Source organism: Lepeophtheirus salmonis, chromosome 9, assembly GCF_016086655.4.
Source record: "Lepeophtheirus salmonis chromosome 9, UVic_Lsal_1.4, whole genome shotgun sequence".
In the NCBI taxonomy this organism is placed as follows: Eukaryota; Metazoa; Arthropoda; class Copepoda; order Siphonostomatoida; family Caligidae; genus Lepeophtheirus; species Lepeophtheirus salmonis.
Window position 1 is genome coordinate 5,867,031 of NC_052139.2, and position 18,962 is coordinate 5,885,992.

General features: G+C 29.0%; 2 protein-coding genes and 1 long non-coding RNA gene across 6 annotated transcripts; all 3 read right to left on the reverse strand.

Annotated features, from left to right (window-relative positions):
* Positions 1-222: 222 nt before the first annotated feature.
* Positions 223-13,359, reverse strand: LOC121123982 (platelet-activating factor acetylhydrolase homolog 2). 4 transcript variants are annotated; one of them, XM_071890861.1, is made up of 8 exons: positions 12,545-13,359; positions 12,299-12,358; positions 11,292-11,563; positions 3,486-3,736; positions 2,575-2,861; positions 1,489-1,787; positions 1,129-1,412; positions 223-1,044 (listed from the first exon to the last, which is right to left on the reverse strand). In XM_071890861.1, the coding sequence occupies exons 4-8, from the start codon at positions 3,720-3,722 to the stop codon at positions 814-816; spliced, it is 1,338 nt and encodes a 445-aa protein (XP_071746962.1). In that variant the 5' UTR covers positions 3,723-3,736; positions 11,292-11,563; positions 12,299-12,358; positions 12,545-13,359; the 3' UTR covers positions 223-813. The 4 variants fall into 4 exon arrangements, with proteins under 4 accessions (XP_071746962.1, XP_040575004.1, XP_040575005.1 ...); XM_040719070.2 differs by lacking the exon at positions 12,299-12,358; XM_040719071.2 differs by lacking the exons at positions 11,292-11,563; positions 12,299-12,358; positions 12,545-13,359 and adding an exon at positions 4,068-4,298.
* On the reverse strand, positions 9,994-11,230 carry LOC121123983 (brain-enriched guanylate kinase-associated protein). The gene has a single exon (XM_040719072.2). It carries the CDS (start codon positions 11,091-11,093, stop codon positions 10,116-10,118), a length of 978 nt encoding a protein of 325 aa, XP_040575006.1. The 5' UTR covers positions 11,094-11,230; the 3' UTR covers positions 9,994-10,115.
* A 3,757-nt stretch (positions 13,360-17,116) lies between the features above and the next one.
* On the reverse strand, positions 17,117-17,488 carry LOC139906312 (uncharacterized). The gene is made up of 2 exons (XR_011781750.1): positions 17,439-17,488; positions 17,117-17,362 (listed from the first exon to the last, which is right to left on the reverse strand). It is a non-coding gene; the product is annotated as an uncharacterized lncRNA (long non-coding RNA).
* Between the last annotated feature and the right edge of the window lie 1,474 nt (positions 17,489-18,962).

Sequence of the window (18,962 nt, forward strand, 5' to 3'; positions counted from 1 at the left end):
CCCGTTATGGACGGTATAACCTTGTAATTATATTAACCTTGGTAAAGCTAACTACAAAAATTAGTACATGTTCTCCAGTGCTTGTTCGCTATGGTGAAACCTTCGTCGTTGAAATACCTAGTTACGAAACAAAATGAATAAATTTCCATAAAAATCTTTAGGAAATTTCATCTACATATAATGGCTTTAAATATGGAGGGAAAAACAATAAATAAGCTTTGATAAAAGACCAAGGGATTTTATTTTAATAAAATGAGTTTGTTAAAAAGTATAACCAATAAGGATGACTTTTAAGTGATTATGTAACGTAAAATCGCCTTAATATAGACGTTTTTATAGTACTAATAAATAGTAAAGATTATTGAACAGTCATAAAACAATGTAATGGAAAATGTGAAATTTTAAAGTTACAAATATTATTTATATTACTTCAATAAATAAAGATACATCGAATGAACATAAAAGTCTAAAAGCTTTCTTATTGGTCAACTGTAAAAAATATTAATATAGGTAGGTAAATATATATATATATATATAATTTTAATCACTTTTTGGTACTACGAAGTGATGGTTTCTATCTATATACATACATAAGAGGTCATGATATTGATTCAAATAAAAAGGATCGATATATATACACATATATATGTAGGAACATTGAAGTGTATGTATTTAGGTAAATTATTTCTACTCCATGCCTTTCATTCCAAGTCAACATCCTCTTATTAATACTTTGTATTCTTTAGTAACATTTTGGTATCATCATGATAACACACAAGTAGTAGAAGTAGGAATTAGCTAATTAACTTATATCTAGCTATTAGTAGATGAATCATTCTTATCTAAACGAATAAAGGACAAATCTTTAGGATCGAAATATTTTAAAAGATGTTTTTTTCTGTCAATCTCCGTATCTAAATCCGTATCCTTTTCCATGCCTAAATGTTTGAGTACAAATTGCAAGTGAAGTCTATTATTTAATAATAGAAATAATTCGGGGCATATTTTTGAATGCATTCCCAACATTCGTTTAATTACGTTATCCTGTAAAAGAAAGTAAAATAAATATGAAATTGGGTAATAACTAATAAGTATCTAGGTACTTTCACAAAAACACTTGCAACTTACTTTAAAGAGGAAAGGAGTGTCCATATGGTTTTGATGAACACTTCCTTCTATACAATAGGATTTGTGATTAGAATTATGTTCAAAAAACTTTGACTGCATTTTGATATTTTCGTCGGATATAAAGGATTCGTTATTTATAAAAAGAACAGGCTGAGAAATTCTTTTAAAAAGGGAACTATGCTCGTTTTTTAGAGAGAAAAACCAACCATCAAATACTGTACCAGTACGAAAACGATTATCGTAAGCCAAAGAAAGTAGAGTGGTTGCACCACCAAATGAATGACCTATTGGATGAATAATTATATAAAATAATGTAGTATTCATGACAATTGTGTTGTCATCAATAAGTATTCAACAAACCTGAAACAGTTGCATTTTTGGTATCCATTGAGTTTTTAAAACTAGACAAAAATTCTTTGTCCTTTGGCTTACAATTATTTTTGAAAATGGCTATATTTTCAAAATTTACTATTCCGGAATTTAAATCCAACAGCAAATCCAATGTTTTCTTTACTTCTTCTGACCTATATTTGACTTGTTCATTCCGAACCATGTACTCATCATCTTTGGTATCAAGTCGGCGATAAGGAATACCAGTCGAATTTCGAAGAGAATCCGATGATTCTACGTATGGTAGAGTATAACAAGCAGATCCATCTCTAAATATAATTAATTAAAGATATTATTACTACTTTTTTTTTTTTTTACTTTTAACATCAAATTTGATTATGGCAGAATATTAAACTCATGCACACTAAATATTATGGTCGTAATATTAGACAACAGTTATAAAAATAAACTGGTCGATATATTTTCTACAGTTACCATACATAGAAAAAACTAACTAGTAGTATAATATTTTTTAACAGTTAATAAATATTGTATTAGCCAAGGAATTAATTTAATTTCTTTAGATATTTAATGTTCAAGTTTTTGGATCCCTCGAGTTACAATCATTTTATAAAAAAAAAAGTTTTAATCTAAGATACTCATTCAGTGATTATTTAGTGACAGTTTGGCTTTCCATCCTCAAATGAGCATATCTATAGTTTCAAACAGTTTGCTTAACCCCTCTATTAAAAAAACCAACATTATAAGAACCTCATAAAGAGGAACATATTATCAATTGAAATCAAACCAGAAATAATCAAGAATCATGAAAGGGGAGTCGTGTAAAGGATTTAAACATGTTTTATGGCCATCTTTTGCCCCACAAATTTTTTGAAGCGTTCCACTGCCATGTATAAATTTAAAATACAAATGTTAAACGTTAAAAGGGACAACAATAATTCTATTTTTGGTACTACTTTCAATATTGTATTGTTTACTATTAATGACCATAATAAATAACATAAAAAAAGAACATTTTATTACTTAATTATGATAATTGCTTGACTATATTTAAAAAATAAATAAATTGTATTTATTCATAAACGTAACACGAACCTATGCTCAACAGCAGCCACTATAAACCCATAAGATGCGATATCATAGCATATTCTGCTATATATGAAGGGAGCACATCCTAAGCCATGCGAAAAGACCATCAACGGCCAACTTTTTTTTCGAGATAATGTTGATGAAGGTATAATGGGAATATAGACGTCTCCATTCATGAGTTTAAAAAGCTTAGGAAATATAGATTGTGGTATATATGGGGAAATTCTTTGAAGTTTATCGATATACTTGTAATCATTTCTCGGCGCCCAACTTGGCCAACTACCAAGTGCAGACTATTAATTATAAATATTATTTATTAGTTAGAAAATACCAAATTCAAAAGATGATAAGATAAATAGTATATGTGGTATGTCAAAACAAAAAAAGTCTTGAGAAATCCCAATTATTTTTTTAAAGCCATAAATATACATAAACGACCCAATCTTTAGTTGGTTCATTATTGGACCAGAGGTGGCAAACTCAAATTAACTGAGGGCAACATAAGCATCCTTAAAGGACCAAATGAAGTTGTAAAAATAATAAATTTAACCAAATATATTAATAATCTAGAAATTATTTTGCTCGCCATGAGTTTTACACCCCTGTTATAGAGTCATCATTTGATTTATATTACTTAATTTGAAACTTATATATACTTTCTAATATACTACATCATAGCAGTGCTCAAATTGTGGTATGCAAGCTCCATCAGGTGTACCACAAGACTTTTATTCTAATAAATGAAGTATGCATGCTGACTGTGACCGATATTTTTTGCAATGAATCATTAATTAATTAATAGAAATAGATCATATTAGTTCAAAAATACAAATGTAAGTAATCCATACTCATTCTACAAAACATGTTTTTGTATTGAGGGCTCACATAATATGTAAAAACTATTACAAGCTGAATACCTGAACAAATGAAATTAAGCCTCCAATATATTGATTATCTGACCATGTTGGCCATACATTATGATATTCAAGACATTGTGCATCCGTTGGGTAGTAGATCCTCACAAATAATCCAGATTCACCATTTTTTGTATCTAGATCAATATAGCCAACAGAATGAGGTCCCATAGGTTGAGGCAAATGACGCTTACCCTCAGTTGAGGGTAATGATGGCTCGGAGGAGTTATCTTCTTTCATAGTAAATTATATTCCTGAAATGATATTAAAGGTATAATAAATAGTTATTAATAGATATGAAGATACAGTACAACGAAAACCAAATTATTTTTCTGTATTCAGGAAATTGTTATTGCTTTAGGCAATTAAGTCTGTTTATAGCCAGCATTTATTTACAAAAGAACTCCTAGCTTGTAGGGTTTAAAAATATATATAATTTATTTTACAATCATAAAATCCAGAGCTTTTTATTGTATTTTATAGCACAATAATGAATATTTTTTGACAAAATATTTATTTTAAAAATGCATAACCCTAATCCATTTCAGTCCATTAATCAGAAACGTATGTATATTTTCAACAAACCTTTCTATAATACGATGACTTCCTGATTCCAAGACTATAATATATAATACATAAACCTAGTCTCTACTACATTTTTATAAATATATTTTTTGAAAGTATGTTTAAAAAAATAAATGCAAGACATGTGTTCAGCCTCATTATTTAGTATGGTTGGATAATGAGAATATAGTATTAACTATTAAACACAAAAAGACTTTGCGTGTGTTGACGCACAACTCGCACGTATACTCTGACTCACATAGCGTAACCGGATACAGGTATTGTCAATGCAAACCTGTACACAGTCTACGGTCCATGAATGTTGTAAATAATATCCATATAATGTACGTATGAAATGATTCGCGTATGGATTACATAACTCCTAACTTCATTTTTAATAAAATCTTAAAATAGAATCATAATTCTATCCCCTTTCTGTGTCAAGATAAAACAAACGAATACTAAAGGGAAATCAGAAACATGGAGGAATCAGGAAAACCTCGGTTTGTTACAAAAAAAAATACTCATTAACAGAGACGTGTCATTCTTTACGAGTCCGAATTAATTCTCGAGTCTTCGAATTAGAGTCCAAATCAAGTCATGAGTCATTTTACTTCAAGTTCGAGTTGCAATTTAAAAGGACTTAATTACGACTCCAGTCCAAGTCCCCAGCTCTGATTCAATACTAAAATTCAATCATATAAAAGGATAAAGTAATGACACAAATCTTATTATAATAATTTGAAATTATTGAAGATGTTTGTAAGTCTCAAACCTCTAGTTCAATTCAAGTCTTACTCCTTTAAATTCGAGGCTGGGTACAATTTTCTACGAGGGAATGGATCAATTTTCCTTAAACTACCTAATCAATATATATTTTCGCAATGTTTTCATATTTCAGAATAAACAATGTATGTACAAAGGTCAAAGCTGATCGAGTTTCTTGATATTTTACATAATATTATTTCAAATCAAATTACATAGATTATGACATTTACTGATAATTATTTTGAGATAAAAGAAATGAATTATAGTAAAACCTCGGGTTGCGAGTGTTTTTTCCTTTTGGACACCAATTATTATTGACCAATTTTAATTGGAATAAAGAACGATATCTAAAATTAAGATCAAGTTTCATAGTAAGCCCACATAAATTCACATAAAAATAATGATATGAGAACCATTTAGCTTCTAGGTACGCCATGCGCGGTTCTATGTAGATAAAACTAATTGAAGGATTAATTTCATAGCATTTTTATTGTTTAAAACCAATTTTTATTTTGTTTTAGGAGGATTTAAATCCAGCCCAAAGCCTTAACACCAGACTTGAAGTCGTAGGAGGATCCTTGCTATCAAATAATCAATTAACTCTTTTTTAAGAAATAAGTCTTTGTTTATCAAACAGCTTTGGTTTAAAGATTACGTATACATATACCACTGTAACCTATAATAATATGTACATGTAGACCACAGTATTAATGATGTATTTATTTATTGAACTACATACCTGAAGTTATGTAGGCTCTGTTACAACGAAATTGATTAACTGATTTTATCAACTTATATTATTATTTATTGCTGCTACAATGTCAGACATGAGATAAAATTAGAAACGAAGATGTAACGAGTACATATATTCCGTGGGAGGGGGAAGATGATTGTGTACGGAGTAGCAATCATACTCATTTACGTAAAGATAACAAATGACTAAAAACATTTGGCAAAGATCACTTGAGTTATCAAGGACTTGTACGCAACAGGGCTATTCACATAACTATTCATAGTCCATTGAAGTTAACTACCTACAAACTTAAAACTATAAATTCTAATGAGAAATATGAATCATACTATGAATGAAACCCCACACCCATTATGAAAAGTAATTATATCTAGGGACATAGCATGAATCAGTTATTTTTTAACAGAGGCTCCTTGGACCCAGAGGAGTTATTAGCGTGAGAGTTAAAAAAAAAATTCCAAGAGGCCCTTTTTTATATTATTTTCGAAAATATTCATCGAATCACGTTCTTTTTTAGAAACAAATCTTCTAGTTTATTATTAGAATGATGACCTTTTTATGCCTTCTTATGGTTTAAAAAAAAAAATTTATCCATGTTTAAAGAATTATTTCTTTATATGACCTATTTCTTAGAAAAAGTGAATCATTTTCTATTTGTATGGCCTTTGTATAAAAGTTTCTTCATAGTATATATGTCTATACTATTTACATTTTTTTCAAAATTATATCCAGTGTTGGTCCCCCAGTCAAAAGCGGTGCCTGAGACAAGTGCCCCTTAAAACGACCCTGCTTGAACCCCTTCACGATACCTCTGGGAGATATTAGATAAATCTATATTAATAAAGCAATGTATGTATTTCTGTCTGTGTATTTGTGTGACCGATATTGCTTATGTTTAGCAACGAACTCATCAAAAAAAAGAAAAAAAGGGCTTACAAATTATGTTGAATACAAGTTGTGATATTGATTAAGTGCAACTTGTATAAGTAAATTGTACAAGTTGCAACCCAAAAAATGAGATGAATAATTTTGACTTTGATATGAGGATAATGCAATAATTGAATCTGTGTATGATCAAGTTATCAATGGTGTCATTTTTGAAATAAAAATACTAAAACATAAATATTCTATGGCACATTATCAAGTTCAAATCCATCCAGTAATATTACTCATAAATGCATAATAACCATTTTATTTTATAGATCAAAATGAAATGATATTTTCAATTAATAGTTGGTGATTAGAATGACCAATTTCGTAATTAAATAATGCATTTTAAGACGAAAAAATTGAAACTTTTACAATTTACTGTTACAAGGTGCAACTTGTACATCCAACAATGATATATAAGATAAAAAATAATGAATGGGACTTTAGATAAGGTTTAGCAACGAGCGGGTGTACCTAAAGCTCAACCAGGTAGCGCTCTAAAGACTTTAATTGGTTAATCACTTCATTTTTTTTTTCTAAGCTGTTATTATTATTATTTCATTCTTGAGGAGAGAACATCCAAGTATTGAGTATCTACATGAGGGTGTGCTAATGAAAAACGGGGGATAACACTACGAATTTGTTAATAGTTATCTTTCATATCGTTTGTCTGTTAGTCGACGCATGATTACTCCGGGCAATATCGAGTACTACGACTCATAATGAATAAATACTTTCATCCAACATATTTTATAAATGAATATTAAAAAATGTCATAGGGCTCTGCAGTTATCAAAATGCATATCGTATTTAATTATGAAGCAAGACCTTCAAGTTCTTATACTTTAAGAGGTATAACAATTATTAACCTTCTTGATTCCAGGGAAAATCATACAGATGCTGCTTTGTAGGTAAAAATATTTACAGTTTTGTTTTTTCATTAACATAATAGAATAATAATAGGGATTCGTAATATAAAAAAAATACTTGGCGTGCTTTATGTAGGTGCACCATGTAATTAAAAGTCGTTTTAATTACGTTTATAACAGATAATCTACTCGTACAATTTATATTAAAGTAGTCTTTCCATTAAAATTGTTTTATGATAACAATGAACATTGATAGTAACAGAAGGATGTCGTTGGGATGAAGAGAAGAAGGAGAAAAATGTGTTTTTTGTAAGAATGCGTAAAAACATTCGAGTCAAATGTTTGAAATATTCTACATGCCTAATGTCGAAGTCAACCCATGTACAGTTACATGGATATTATATTCAAAGGAGTGCTCAATTAAACGAAATAGATAGAGTATATATTATTATCGTGTGTGTATAAAGGTATACTGTATAAAATAAACTCTTTTGACAAGTTCTTACAATTAGAATAGATTTTTCCCACATAATTCTTAACACATATGTAGTGCCCAAACACAAAATCAATCTTGAACAAAAAGGAGAATATCCCCATTTACTCTCTTTTAATTCGTACAGCCCAATATTTCATACACATACTTGAGTCAATTATAGGCTCATTATTCAAATTTGTGGGATGAGTTAAGATACTTAAGAATTTTAGCTTTAGTTTACAACCTTAATTTGACTTAAGAGACATTTCATATAAAATCGATCAATGTATCCTTCTCTTATTGTAACGATCAATTGCGTCTACTTAAAGTGTAATTTTCCGTTCGTCCCTAGGGTTAATAAGAATATTTTTTTGATAAAAAGTGATGATAATGTGTCGTTGAAGAATACAAATGTGATCCCAACTCCATTTTTAGAAAAATATTTCTAGCTTGTTTCCCTATTGACGGACCACATATGTTATGTGTGTAACAACAATTACGATGTTCTTAAAATAGACTTTATTAAGTCGTATTCCTAAAAGTTGGTAATAAAACCTGACTTTTAACATATCTAATATAAAGCTCAAAGCATGAAAAAAGGATTTTAAATAGATCTACTACTCCTTTTCATTATTATATGTTAAATAGTCATTGAGTATTATGGCATCAAAGATATGAGATAATATGAACATTTATTAGAGCAATTTATATTTGTAACTTTAAAATATAATTGAAAATAGAGTAAAAAAATAAACATTTTTGAAAATTGTCTAATATCATAAATAAATAAATATATATTTTTTTAAGAAATTGCAAGTCAATTATTCTAATTTCATAATTAATTTTAAGAGTCCACATACAAATTATTTGTTGTTAGAATCAGGGACAAAAATGTAATAAAATAATAATGACAAACTATATATTTTAAAGGAGAAAATAATTAAAAGTTACTGCAGCTATCAAATGAACGAACGGAGCGTCCACAGGGGAAGGGCTGGAGGGGATGTAGCACCTCCCCCAAATTAAGGAATTTTTGATTTCTACTAAAAAAATTATATTTGATTTTTTTTTTTTTCAGAAAATTTAATTTTCTGTAAATAACTATATACTTTTGAAATTGTCCTCCAAAAAATTTAATATTTAAATTATTTCCTCAAAAAAAATTTATATAAGAAATTTAATTTTTGAAAGTTTTTTCCAAAACAATTTAGTTTTCCAAGAACAGCGCTATGGATTTTTGAAACTTTTCCCCTAAAATTTTTATTTTTTGTGCATAGTTTTCTTTCATTTTGATAAAATTTAATATTTAAAATTTTTTTCAATAATTTTTGGATTTTTTTTTTTCAAAAAAATTCCAAAAGCCAAGCCCCCCCCCCCCCTACACACAAAAAATAATTATATATATATATAATCCTATGGACGCCCCTACCAAATGTTCCATTATTATAAAAACAATAATTCATTGACGAGTTCCCAAATCTGGATGACGGAAATTATATTCATTACTCCTCTTTAAAATATTCGTGGAACAAAAAATTCAATGCAGGAATGACCAAAAATATACATAATTATGGAATTAATATATTTATGGTAAAAATAACCTTAGCTAGAAATGATAGTTACTTAAACAATTAATCTATAATTTACAGATCCTTGAAAACAAATGACGCGTACTATGCAGTTAAAGATTTCAAAATAAAATTAGCCGTAAGCTAATTCAAATTAGTATAAAAGTAGCTAAAATGATTATTGCTTTACTAAAGAAAAATAAATAAACTTTTTGACTACTATGGTAAAGATGTATACGTTATGTAATTTCAAAAGTTGAAGGATTTACCATAGTAAAGGAAGCATTGATGAGGGGGGTATACATAACTTAAAAGTTAATTAAGTATACTATAAATGTACATAATATATGTTCGTATATATATATATATATCCAATATGCAAAACAAAAATACATGTCATTAATTGTAGAAATATTAATTAGATTTAAAAAAATAACGTAAAATTATTGCAAATACAAATTGGAAAAAACAAAACAAAAAACAAGCATTTGAGTTGAGCAATTTGAAATATAGATACAAATTATTATTTGCATGCTGTCCCTTCACCGTAATTAAAGCATGTTTTAGTAAGTTAATTAATTAGATATGAAAATAAAGCTGTTTATTAGTATGTAGATATATAGTAGAAACAAGATGATAAGTTAATTTCATTGTCAAAGTTGAACTCTGAGATCAGAAGGAAGAAACGGTGACTTTTTATACTCTTGATTATAAATCTGTTTCAGTGACTGAATAGGTTCCAAATCGAATGGAATTTAATTTTGACTCTATGAATTCCTCATCCGGAGCTACACTCGAATTTTCACTCGTAGAAGAGTAACTTGGCGACTTTGTAGATGAAGATGGGGGCCTTTGTATGACAGAAGCTGCAAGTAAAATATGAGACGAAGAAGATTGTCGTGGAGTAAGATCCAGAATTCTCCGAGGCCGATCCTCAATGCATTCTCCCTCCAAAGATAAACTGCTTCTCAGGACACGAATATCGTCTGACGACGGATTATTATTATTCGTGTCTTTCTCACAAGATAGAGGCGACTTGTTTGAATAGATTTTATTATCTGGAAAGCACCATCCATGAGTCTGCGTTCCAACATCAATACAAAACTTGGCACTCTTTCTCCTTTCTTTATCCCTCTCTTCCAAGACTTTGGCGAGGATGGCTGCACTTACTGTATCATCTTCACGATGATCAACGGATACTGTGATCCGTTTACCTTCAGTATAAGATCCTCCACCATTACGATTTCGTTTTAAACGAGCCCGAACCTCAGATGGAAGATTGTCAACCTTTTGGGCTACATAGGAACTTGGACGATTCTGAAGAAGCGTAATACTCAAATGAAGATCCGCACTCAGATCTGCATTTTGATCACGGAGCTGGTGTAAATTTAATTTAGCCTCAACTAACTTTTGAGTTTGTGAGGCAAGGTCCCTTGTCATTTGAGATTTATCCGACTCAAACTTATCCACAATGCGTAGGAGTTTATCCTCGAGATTGGAATTGGTCCTTTGAAGTTTACGATGAGCCTCAAAGAGGATTTCGTACTTGGTTCGCCATTCCAGGATTTGATCTTCAGAGGTTTCAAAGGAAGATTCCAATGCTTCCAAATGACGTTCACGTAGGGAAAGTCGATCTTGTAGATCACGAATCTCGCGTCGGAGATCCGACGGAGATGGCTCAACCATGTGGTTCTTACTTGTTAGTTAAGATAACGAGGAGTTTTTGGTTAGTTGGTTTGGTGTTAGTTGTTAGTAGTGAAGCAGAAGAAACCCACCCAGTCCTTCCTACTTCTTAGTTAGTCAATTCAAATAGGGATTATTAAGAAGAGTGTCTCTTCTTAGCTGTTGTATGTCGTGCCTATGAGATTGAGAGGCCTTCCTTACCTTCCAATTAGTCCCTTTTCTACGATCTTAGTTCTTACTTCACACAGAGATAACAATTTTAGGTTCACCTTCTAAACGGAACTCTCAGAATTCGACCCTTCAAAGATTCAACGCGCACGATTTAACTACAATTGATTCCTCTTCTTTTATAATTATAGTAATAACTAATAATACAATGTGAATGTATTGGTTAGATTATTTTTTGGGGAAGTTGGATGAAGATAATGACGGTACAAGCCGTCTGCCTCAGTTGACGCGCACTCCATGGAATACTGAAATTAATATGAAAATTAAAGGATATCTTTTTTGTGCTTGACGGGAGTGCAATTTTTTTTTATCATATTTATAAAGTAAATTGTCCCTCTAACAGCTCTTATATCTTACCCATTTCAAAAAATGTTGAGCCATTAAATAATTATCATTTGAATTATATAGAATATGTATAAAATGTTTTTAATTTATCCCAATTTTTATAATAAACACATATATTATACAAATATATTTCTGCAAAGGAGCAAAAGCAAATCAATTTCCAATCTAACTAACATTGTTTCAAAAAAATTTATGCAGTAATAACCCCTTACTCAGTACTTTTTTCAATCAAATTGCATCTAAATTCTTCAATATCTTAGTAAAAAACATTGTTTCTAAAGCAAACAGCCAAATTTATGCAAATATTATAAGAAAAAGCATTTTCAAAAATTATTCAACTGTTACTTTATTTCCAAAAGTTAGATTGAATTGTAACTTAACTCAATTTAATCTTCAGTGATTCTATGTAAGTTGTAAATAATATATGTGTTTCATGTTAAAATTGGGTTGAACTAAAAACATTTAATACATACTTTATGACATTGAAATGATAATTGTTTCATATTTATTTCTATAAAAAAAAACTCAATTATTTTTTTAAATGGGTAAGATATGAACTGTTAAAGCTTCAAGTTACTGAATTTACTTTATTAATATGAGAACATTATTTTGCACTCGAGTCAAAATAAGCGCACGCGAAAAGAAGATATTGTTCCATAATCTTTTGAAATGTTCCCTGCACATTCTTTATTCAACTAAAAAGAAGAAAAGAAAGAAAGGTAAACCTTTTAATACGACCACCTTTCTTAATTTTTATATTTTGATCAATAAGCTTTATGGCAAATTTTGAATAATATATACTGTCTGTTATCTATAATACTAATTGAATAATGCTTGAGAAAAAAATAAATCCCAATTGAGAGAAAAACAAAATTACATACCTAGATTATATTGGATGCGTGGAGTCAACAATAGTTGTATAGGTCACATTTATTGTGATAGTTTTTTTTTTTTTAAACTTTGAAACCCTTTTTAAAGAAATGCATTAAAACGGTTCATTTCATTTAGAATTAATACATTACGGTATTTAAAAAAAAATGAGTTAAAGAAAAGGTTGACCTGTTATAAAAAAGAGAAAAAAAGAAAAAAAAAGAGGAGAAAACAGGAGCCGAAGTGGAACCTCACAGCCTGTCTCAATCTATTATAAATGTACTTCTACAATACTAACATTTATAAAAATAGTATTTTTTTCCCGTTAAGGAATACAAAGTGAAATCATATCAGGTACTCTCTGTCTATTTCAACCACTTTTGGTCCCCATCTTTTTTTATGTATGATTTGCATAGTAATGTTAAGATCATGACTAATTATATACATAGGTACAATGAAACTTGTTCACAATGATATTTATTTAGAATAGGTTATGACTTTTTAATATCCTTTTCCAAATGATATCCAATCCTTGTTAAACAGGGAAACATGATTTTTATATTTATGTGTAGAATTGCCGGTATCAGTTGTCAGATCAAATATTATATCATATGTGATCTTTCAGAATTTAGTTCAAGGAGATTAATGTTGCATCTAAGGTGTCTTGTACTCAAATGAGTCAAGCAACAATTAATGATCATCTTCATTTGCCAAATATATGCATATACTCCCGAATTTAATCCGCTTTTGTGGTTTGGTATTTAAACAATCTAAGGTGAATCGTCGAATACACACAAAGTGATCCAGTCAGTCATCTCCATGAACTAAAATGAAATAAACAAGATTGTGGTTATAATACATATATGAATATCAAGATTCGTTTTAAACAACTAACTATTTAGTTTGCAGAATATTATATAGTTAAATTAATGAAGATACATTTCTTGTATTGATGATGTTGAGTTGTATATTTGATTGACATATATACGTTAGAGCAACCATCGATAGTTAGTAGCCCTGACGTCTCTACTCTAAAAGCTGAGAGACGTCCATGGTTAGTAGATTTCAGAATAAAGTCATAACCACATGGTTTTCAAACTGTAATAGACACCCTCTAGTGGCACATGCAAGATATAACTTATAAATAGGTTAATCCTCTACTATTAAATTTTCTATATTCTATCTAGTCATGATGGTGGTACTTGGAGATCTTGATATTTTCTATGGATTAAGAGCTTTCAAGCATGAAATTCGTACTAGCTAGCCAAATTATATTTATTTGAGTGTGACTTTAAATTCTTCATTTTATTCGCTGTTCCACTTTAATCGAGTTTGAGATACTAGGATAGTGATGTGTTCTTGAGATCAGTTTTGGTACCGAATCCTTGAAGTCCTACTCAATTTTATTTTTCTAGAAAATAATTCATTGTGTACCATATACTCCTTTTGATTAATGATATTTGATGTTATTTTTTCAAAATCTATTCGTACGTAATTAATCCATCCTTCTCAGCTATGAAATTATTATCTAATAACTCATTGTATCATAGATTTATACTCTGAGCATGAATCAGACTCAACTCTGACAAGATAACATGAGAACATGGAGGCACGGGGACTTAGAGTAGTCTTGGATCATAAACATAATTTGAACACGGAAAAGGTGGACTAGACACAGTTCAGGATGTTATATTCAAATGAAAGAGTATTCAGTTAAAAGTTATTGGGTCATCTAAGAATTTTTGTTTATTCAGTCAAGAAGAATATTATTATCAATTAGCATTGCCACTCTTTGTATATTTTTATTGATACTTTAGTATTTATGTTAATGAATAACAAAAGCTTGAGTTAGGAAGGTGAGATCAATGGACATGTTTCATAAATTAACTAAAACGGAACTGAAACTATCAACCAAACAATATGTAATGAAATATTTATTAATCATATATTTTAATTAATTATTATCTTAATTACCCTGATTATTTATTTGATTTAAATAAAATATCATAAAAACTAAAAATAAATTACACGTTCTAAAATATTCGTGATCTGTGCAATGAACTGCAATCTGTTATAACTTTACTACTATATGTTTTGTCCAAGAGGGTCGGAAAGATAGATATTTTACTGAAATAAAATGTATCATGGCGAGATAATGATTATCTATTCCATGTTCTTTCTAAAGAGCACCCGTTCAACCGTTTTTTCTTTTCTAATCGCTATGCTTTGTTTTTTCTTTACACACATCCCATCTTTCCCGTCTAGGAGAATTATTAAGTTAAAGTTATTTTCCTAAGACTTATGAGTTATGGGTCAACCTGCATATACATAGAAAGAGTTTTTTTAAACAAGACCTAAAAATCTCAGGGTTACCATATTTTTAATTTTTAGAACGTAATCTCAGCAGTTTTTTATGAACACACGAATGCTTCTTTATTTACCTTGAACTATCGAAAGCATAAACTGAATTTTATGACATCCGAAAAGTAACTTTTAAATTTTTTAACAAAATAATATGCTAATATTTGGATATATATATATATATATCCAAGGGGTATCTGCCAATATCAAATGAGATTGCCTTAACTGAAACTGGAAATGTAATGACTGTAGAATTAAAAGATGTAGAAAAACTTATTACATCTGATTACAATGTTCGAACACGCTTACATTAAAAAAAATTGATGATATTAGGATAAATCATGATCTATGATGCAAATTGAAATAAATATCTAAAAGTCACAAAAATACAAGTAAATTTGACGATTTTAAATTGAAACAAACTCCCATTGTAAACAAAATATTTTTTTAGTCGGTTCAATTTTTAATCACTCATCTTCAAAACTTAAAATAATAATTCATTAAGGGGTTATGTTTTAGTTAATAAATTAAAATCCAATTTATTACCATGCAAGAAAAAATAATAATAAAATATACTAATTTATGCATTTACATATACTTAATTAGTGATATGTTTCAATATGAAATTTTGAAGACCCTTAGCAAAACAAACAAATTTTGAGGCATATTAGGATATAAATAGTAAAAAACACATCTGGTGATTTATTATATGGATTATAACTAGGGAGATTCTAGTGAGGTATGAAAAAAGTTGTACTTGTGTGTACATAAGTACTTTTAGATATCGATGTGAAAATTGTCTCTTCGTCTAATATCAGTACAAAGATTATTAAAAAATAATTATGAGACCATGTCTTCCCCTGGAAAAATCCATTCATTTTTTGTTAGTATAATTATCAGAATTTACTATGACAACGGTTTCCTTTGGTTGTATTTTTGTGGACCGTAATGACTACTATATATATCGTCAAGAGCGTCCGCAGGATTATATTTTTGTTGGGGGGCTTGGTTTTTGATTTTTTTTTTTTTTTAATTGAAAAATTAATTTTACAAACTTTAAAACATGAAATCGAGAGCCCTCTAAGTATATGGGGCTCTGATGAAATCCTACTCAATAAAATTTCGGAAGTTTATACCTTTCACCACTCAACCTCTCTTAATTCAAACGTATACAATTAAAATGATTAACTTTTATTATACGTATGAGTTACTCAAAATATGCTTTAAAAAGTATATTTCATATATTTTTTCTCTTGAGTTCCCTCACTCTTGAGCACATTAAAGTTAAAAACGTTTAAATCAGACCACAAAATTAGGGATGTGATAATTGTCTAACACATCGTGAGTGTATTCAAGAAGAAAATGAAGTCTGAACATATTTTTTTATTTACCAAAACTATTATTATTATTCTATAGAGAACGTTGGAGTTATAAATGTAAATCAGTTTTTGCATTTGGATTAGAATTGTTGATCGAAATGGCTGTGACACCTCTCTATATCCTCATTAAATAGTAAAAACAACTGCTTAAATGGTCACAACAACGGGGGTAATAGCTTTGGATGGTTCACAACTAGTTTGTCTGAGACTAGTTTCTTCACTTAAAGACTGGGGTATGATCATTAGGTTTTCCAATATTACATAGTCAATAAAAATTACTTTTTTTAACACTTAAGGCTTAGCTATGGTTGATAGGCTCCAAGACATGGTGTTCAGAAAACTCATAAAAGGCAAAAACAACTGCTTAAATGGTCACAACAACGGGGGTAGTTACATTGGGTTTAGCATTATAATTAGAAATTGTGTATATCCTTCATAATAATAGTATGTGGTTATATAAGCATAAATAACGGGGAAAATATGTTTTTGGATGCTCTTAATAAGGAGTAATATCGCCGGACATTACTACATAATTAGCTTTTGCTTTAAATCTTTAAGATGGATTTATTTGTAACATGTTTTTTATTAGTATATTTATTGTCTAATTTTATGATTTTGACATTTACTTTATTATTAATAATTAGTTAGATTTCATCGGTAGAGATATATCTATTCTGTACACAATTGTATATAGCAACTTCCACATGAAGAAGAGGGGTGATTATCTTTTTGATTAAACTCCACGTCTTGCTTGTGTTTTGCAACCTAAAGTTATGACATATTTAACTGGATTCCGATGTCAGAACAAGAAAATATTATTTGGATCAATCTATTATTTCAATATTCTGTATATATAATTTATTGTTATTAGACATATGATTCCAATTGTTTAATTTTGTATATTTAACATAAATGTATGATGGTATATTTTTTAGTATGTTGATTATATTTAATGAAAGCCTTCTTTTTTAAACTTAGAACTTCAAATATATTTCGAAATACTCTACTTTGTCGTTTCATTAGCTATTATTCAGAGAATAAGGTTCATAATGAATTACAATTTCATGGAGTGTGACGTTATAAAATCTACTGTAACGGATAAAAAACGACTAAGTCAATTATACGTAGTATATCTTTATTAAACATTTTGCTAATAAATACTTACGTTATACTCTCAAAAATCAGAATAAAGCAGGCAGATGAGAATCACATCAGTAAGATATATTAATAGTTATATAAATTGTGTGTATTTTTATGCTGGCACGTTTTTTTTTTTTTTTTTTTTTTTTTATTGGTAACTGTAGCTGATCTAATTAAACATCATGACAGCTAAGCTGCTCTCCTTCAAAACATTCTTCAAACTGTATGGTTACCATGTTGATTTTCGATTTCTTTCTTTTTTTAATGCCATTTTTGGGCCTAAACAACCAAGTTGCATAACAATGAAAATTATTTTTTCGTGAATATTAAGGGCAAACTACTGCCATATATGTCAAAATGTGACCAATAAATAAAAGGACTTACTCTCTATAAAAAAAATAATCCCTCTATTGCCTAGTTTTATTATATATCCGAACTTAAAATGTAATAAAAAATATGCTATTATTTCGTTATACCTACAACCTTACTAACATATCCCATATTAAAATTAATTATTACAATAGAAAAAATAAGATATTTTTCTCAAGGGATCGTGCATTTATTGTCCGAAATCGAAAAAAAAAAAAAAATGTAGAAATTTTATAGGGATTTTCAGTACTTTGATTACTTTGATTTGATTCAAATATTATTCTTTATCACTGGCATCAAGTAATATTCAATGTCAGAGTTAAGTCTTTTTTTATTTATTTTATTCTTAAAAGCTATTTGATTGAATTTAATCAGAATTTATCGTAAATTGGTCCACTTTACCTATCTAGAGAAAATATCAACTTTGAGCTCCCAAGATGGGGCCTCCTTCGATCAACTATAATGCAATTTATGACGTCAGGGGGTAATACGCTTGATCGACCAAACGTAATCCAAATTACGATTATCAAAATAGAGCATTTTCACTGACGTCATAAATTGCATCATAATTGAGGGAAACATCATTTTGGACAAATGTCCAAATAAATCTTCAAAAAACATTATCAAATAGTTTTAAGAATAAAAATTACTTCATATCTGCATTGAATATTACTTGATACAAATAATAACACTGAAATTTGTCTGAAGATTCGTTTGTATACAAATTTGACAAATAAAAATAGATGTTTAACTGAAATATCGATCATTTTCTCAATAATTTTTCCATTTTTTTCAGCTTTTTTATCAAACGTCAATTTTCAGTTTTTTAAGAAAAAAATAACATAAGACGATGCTTTTTCCATAAATAAATGCCGACACAACAATACTATCGAAGTATTTTCAATTCCCAGAACATTTTATTGCATAATTATAGCAAAAATAAACCAATTATCGAGTGTTATTTTCTCTATAACTTTTTTGTTTTTTTGCGAGTAAGAAAAAAATATTGGAAGGTTTGTGTTTCTTTTACAATTCCAATAAATGCTATTAAATAACTTTTTTTAAATTAGTCCAAAAAAGGTTTTTGCAATTTTTTTCGCGAATTTCGATTTGGGAATTTTTTGAAATAAATAAAAAATGTACTTCTCATCTAGACAATTTGATATTGCAAATATGTTGG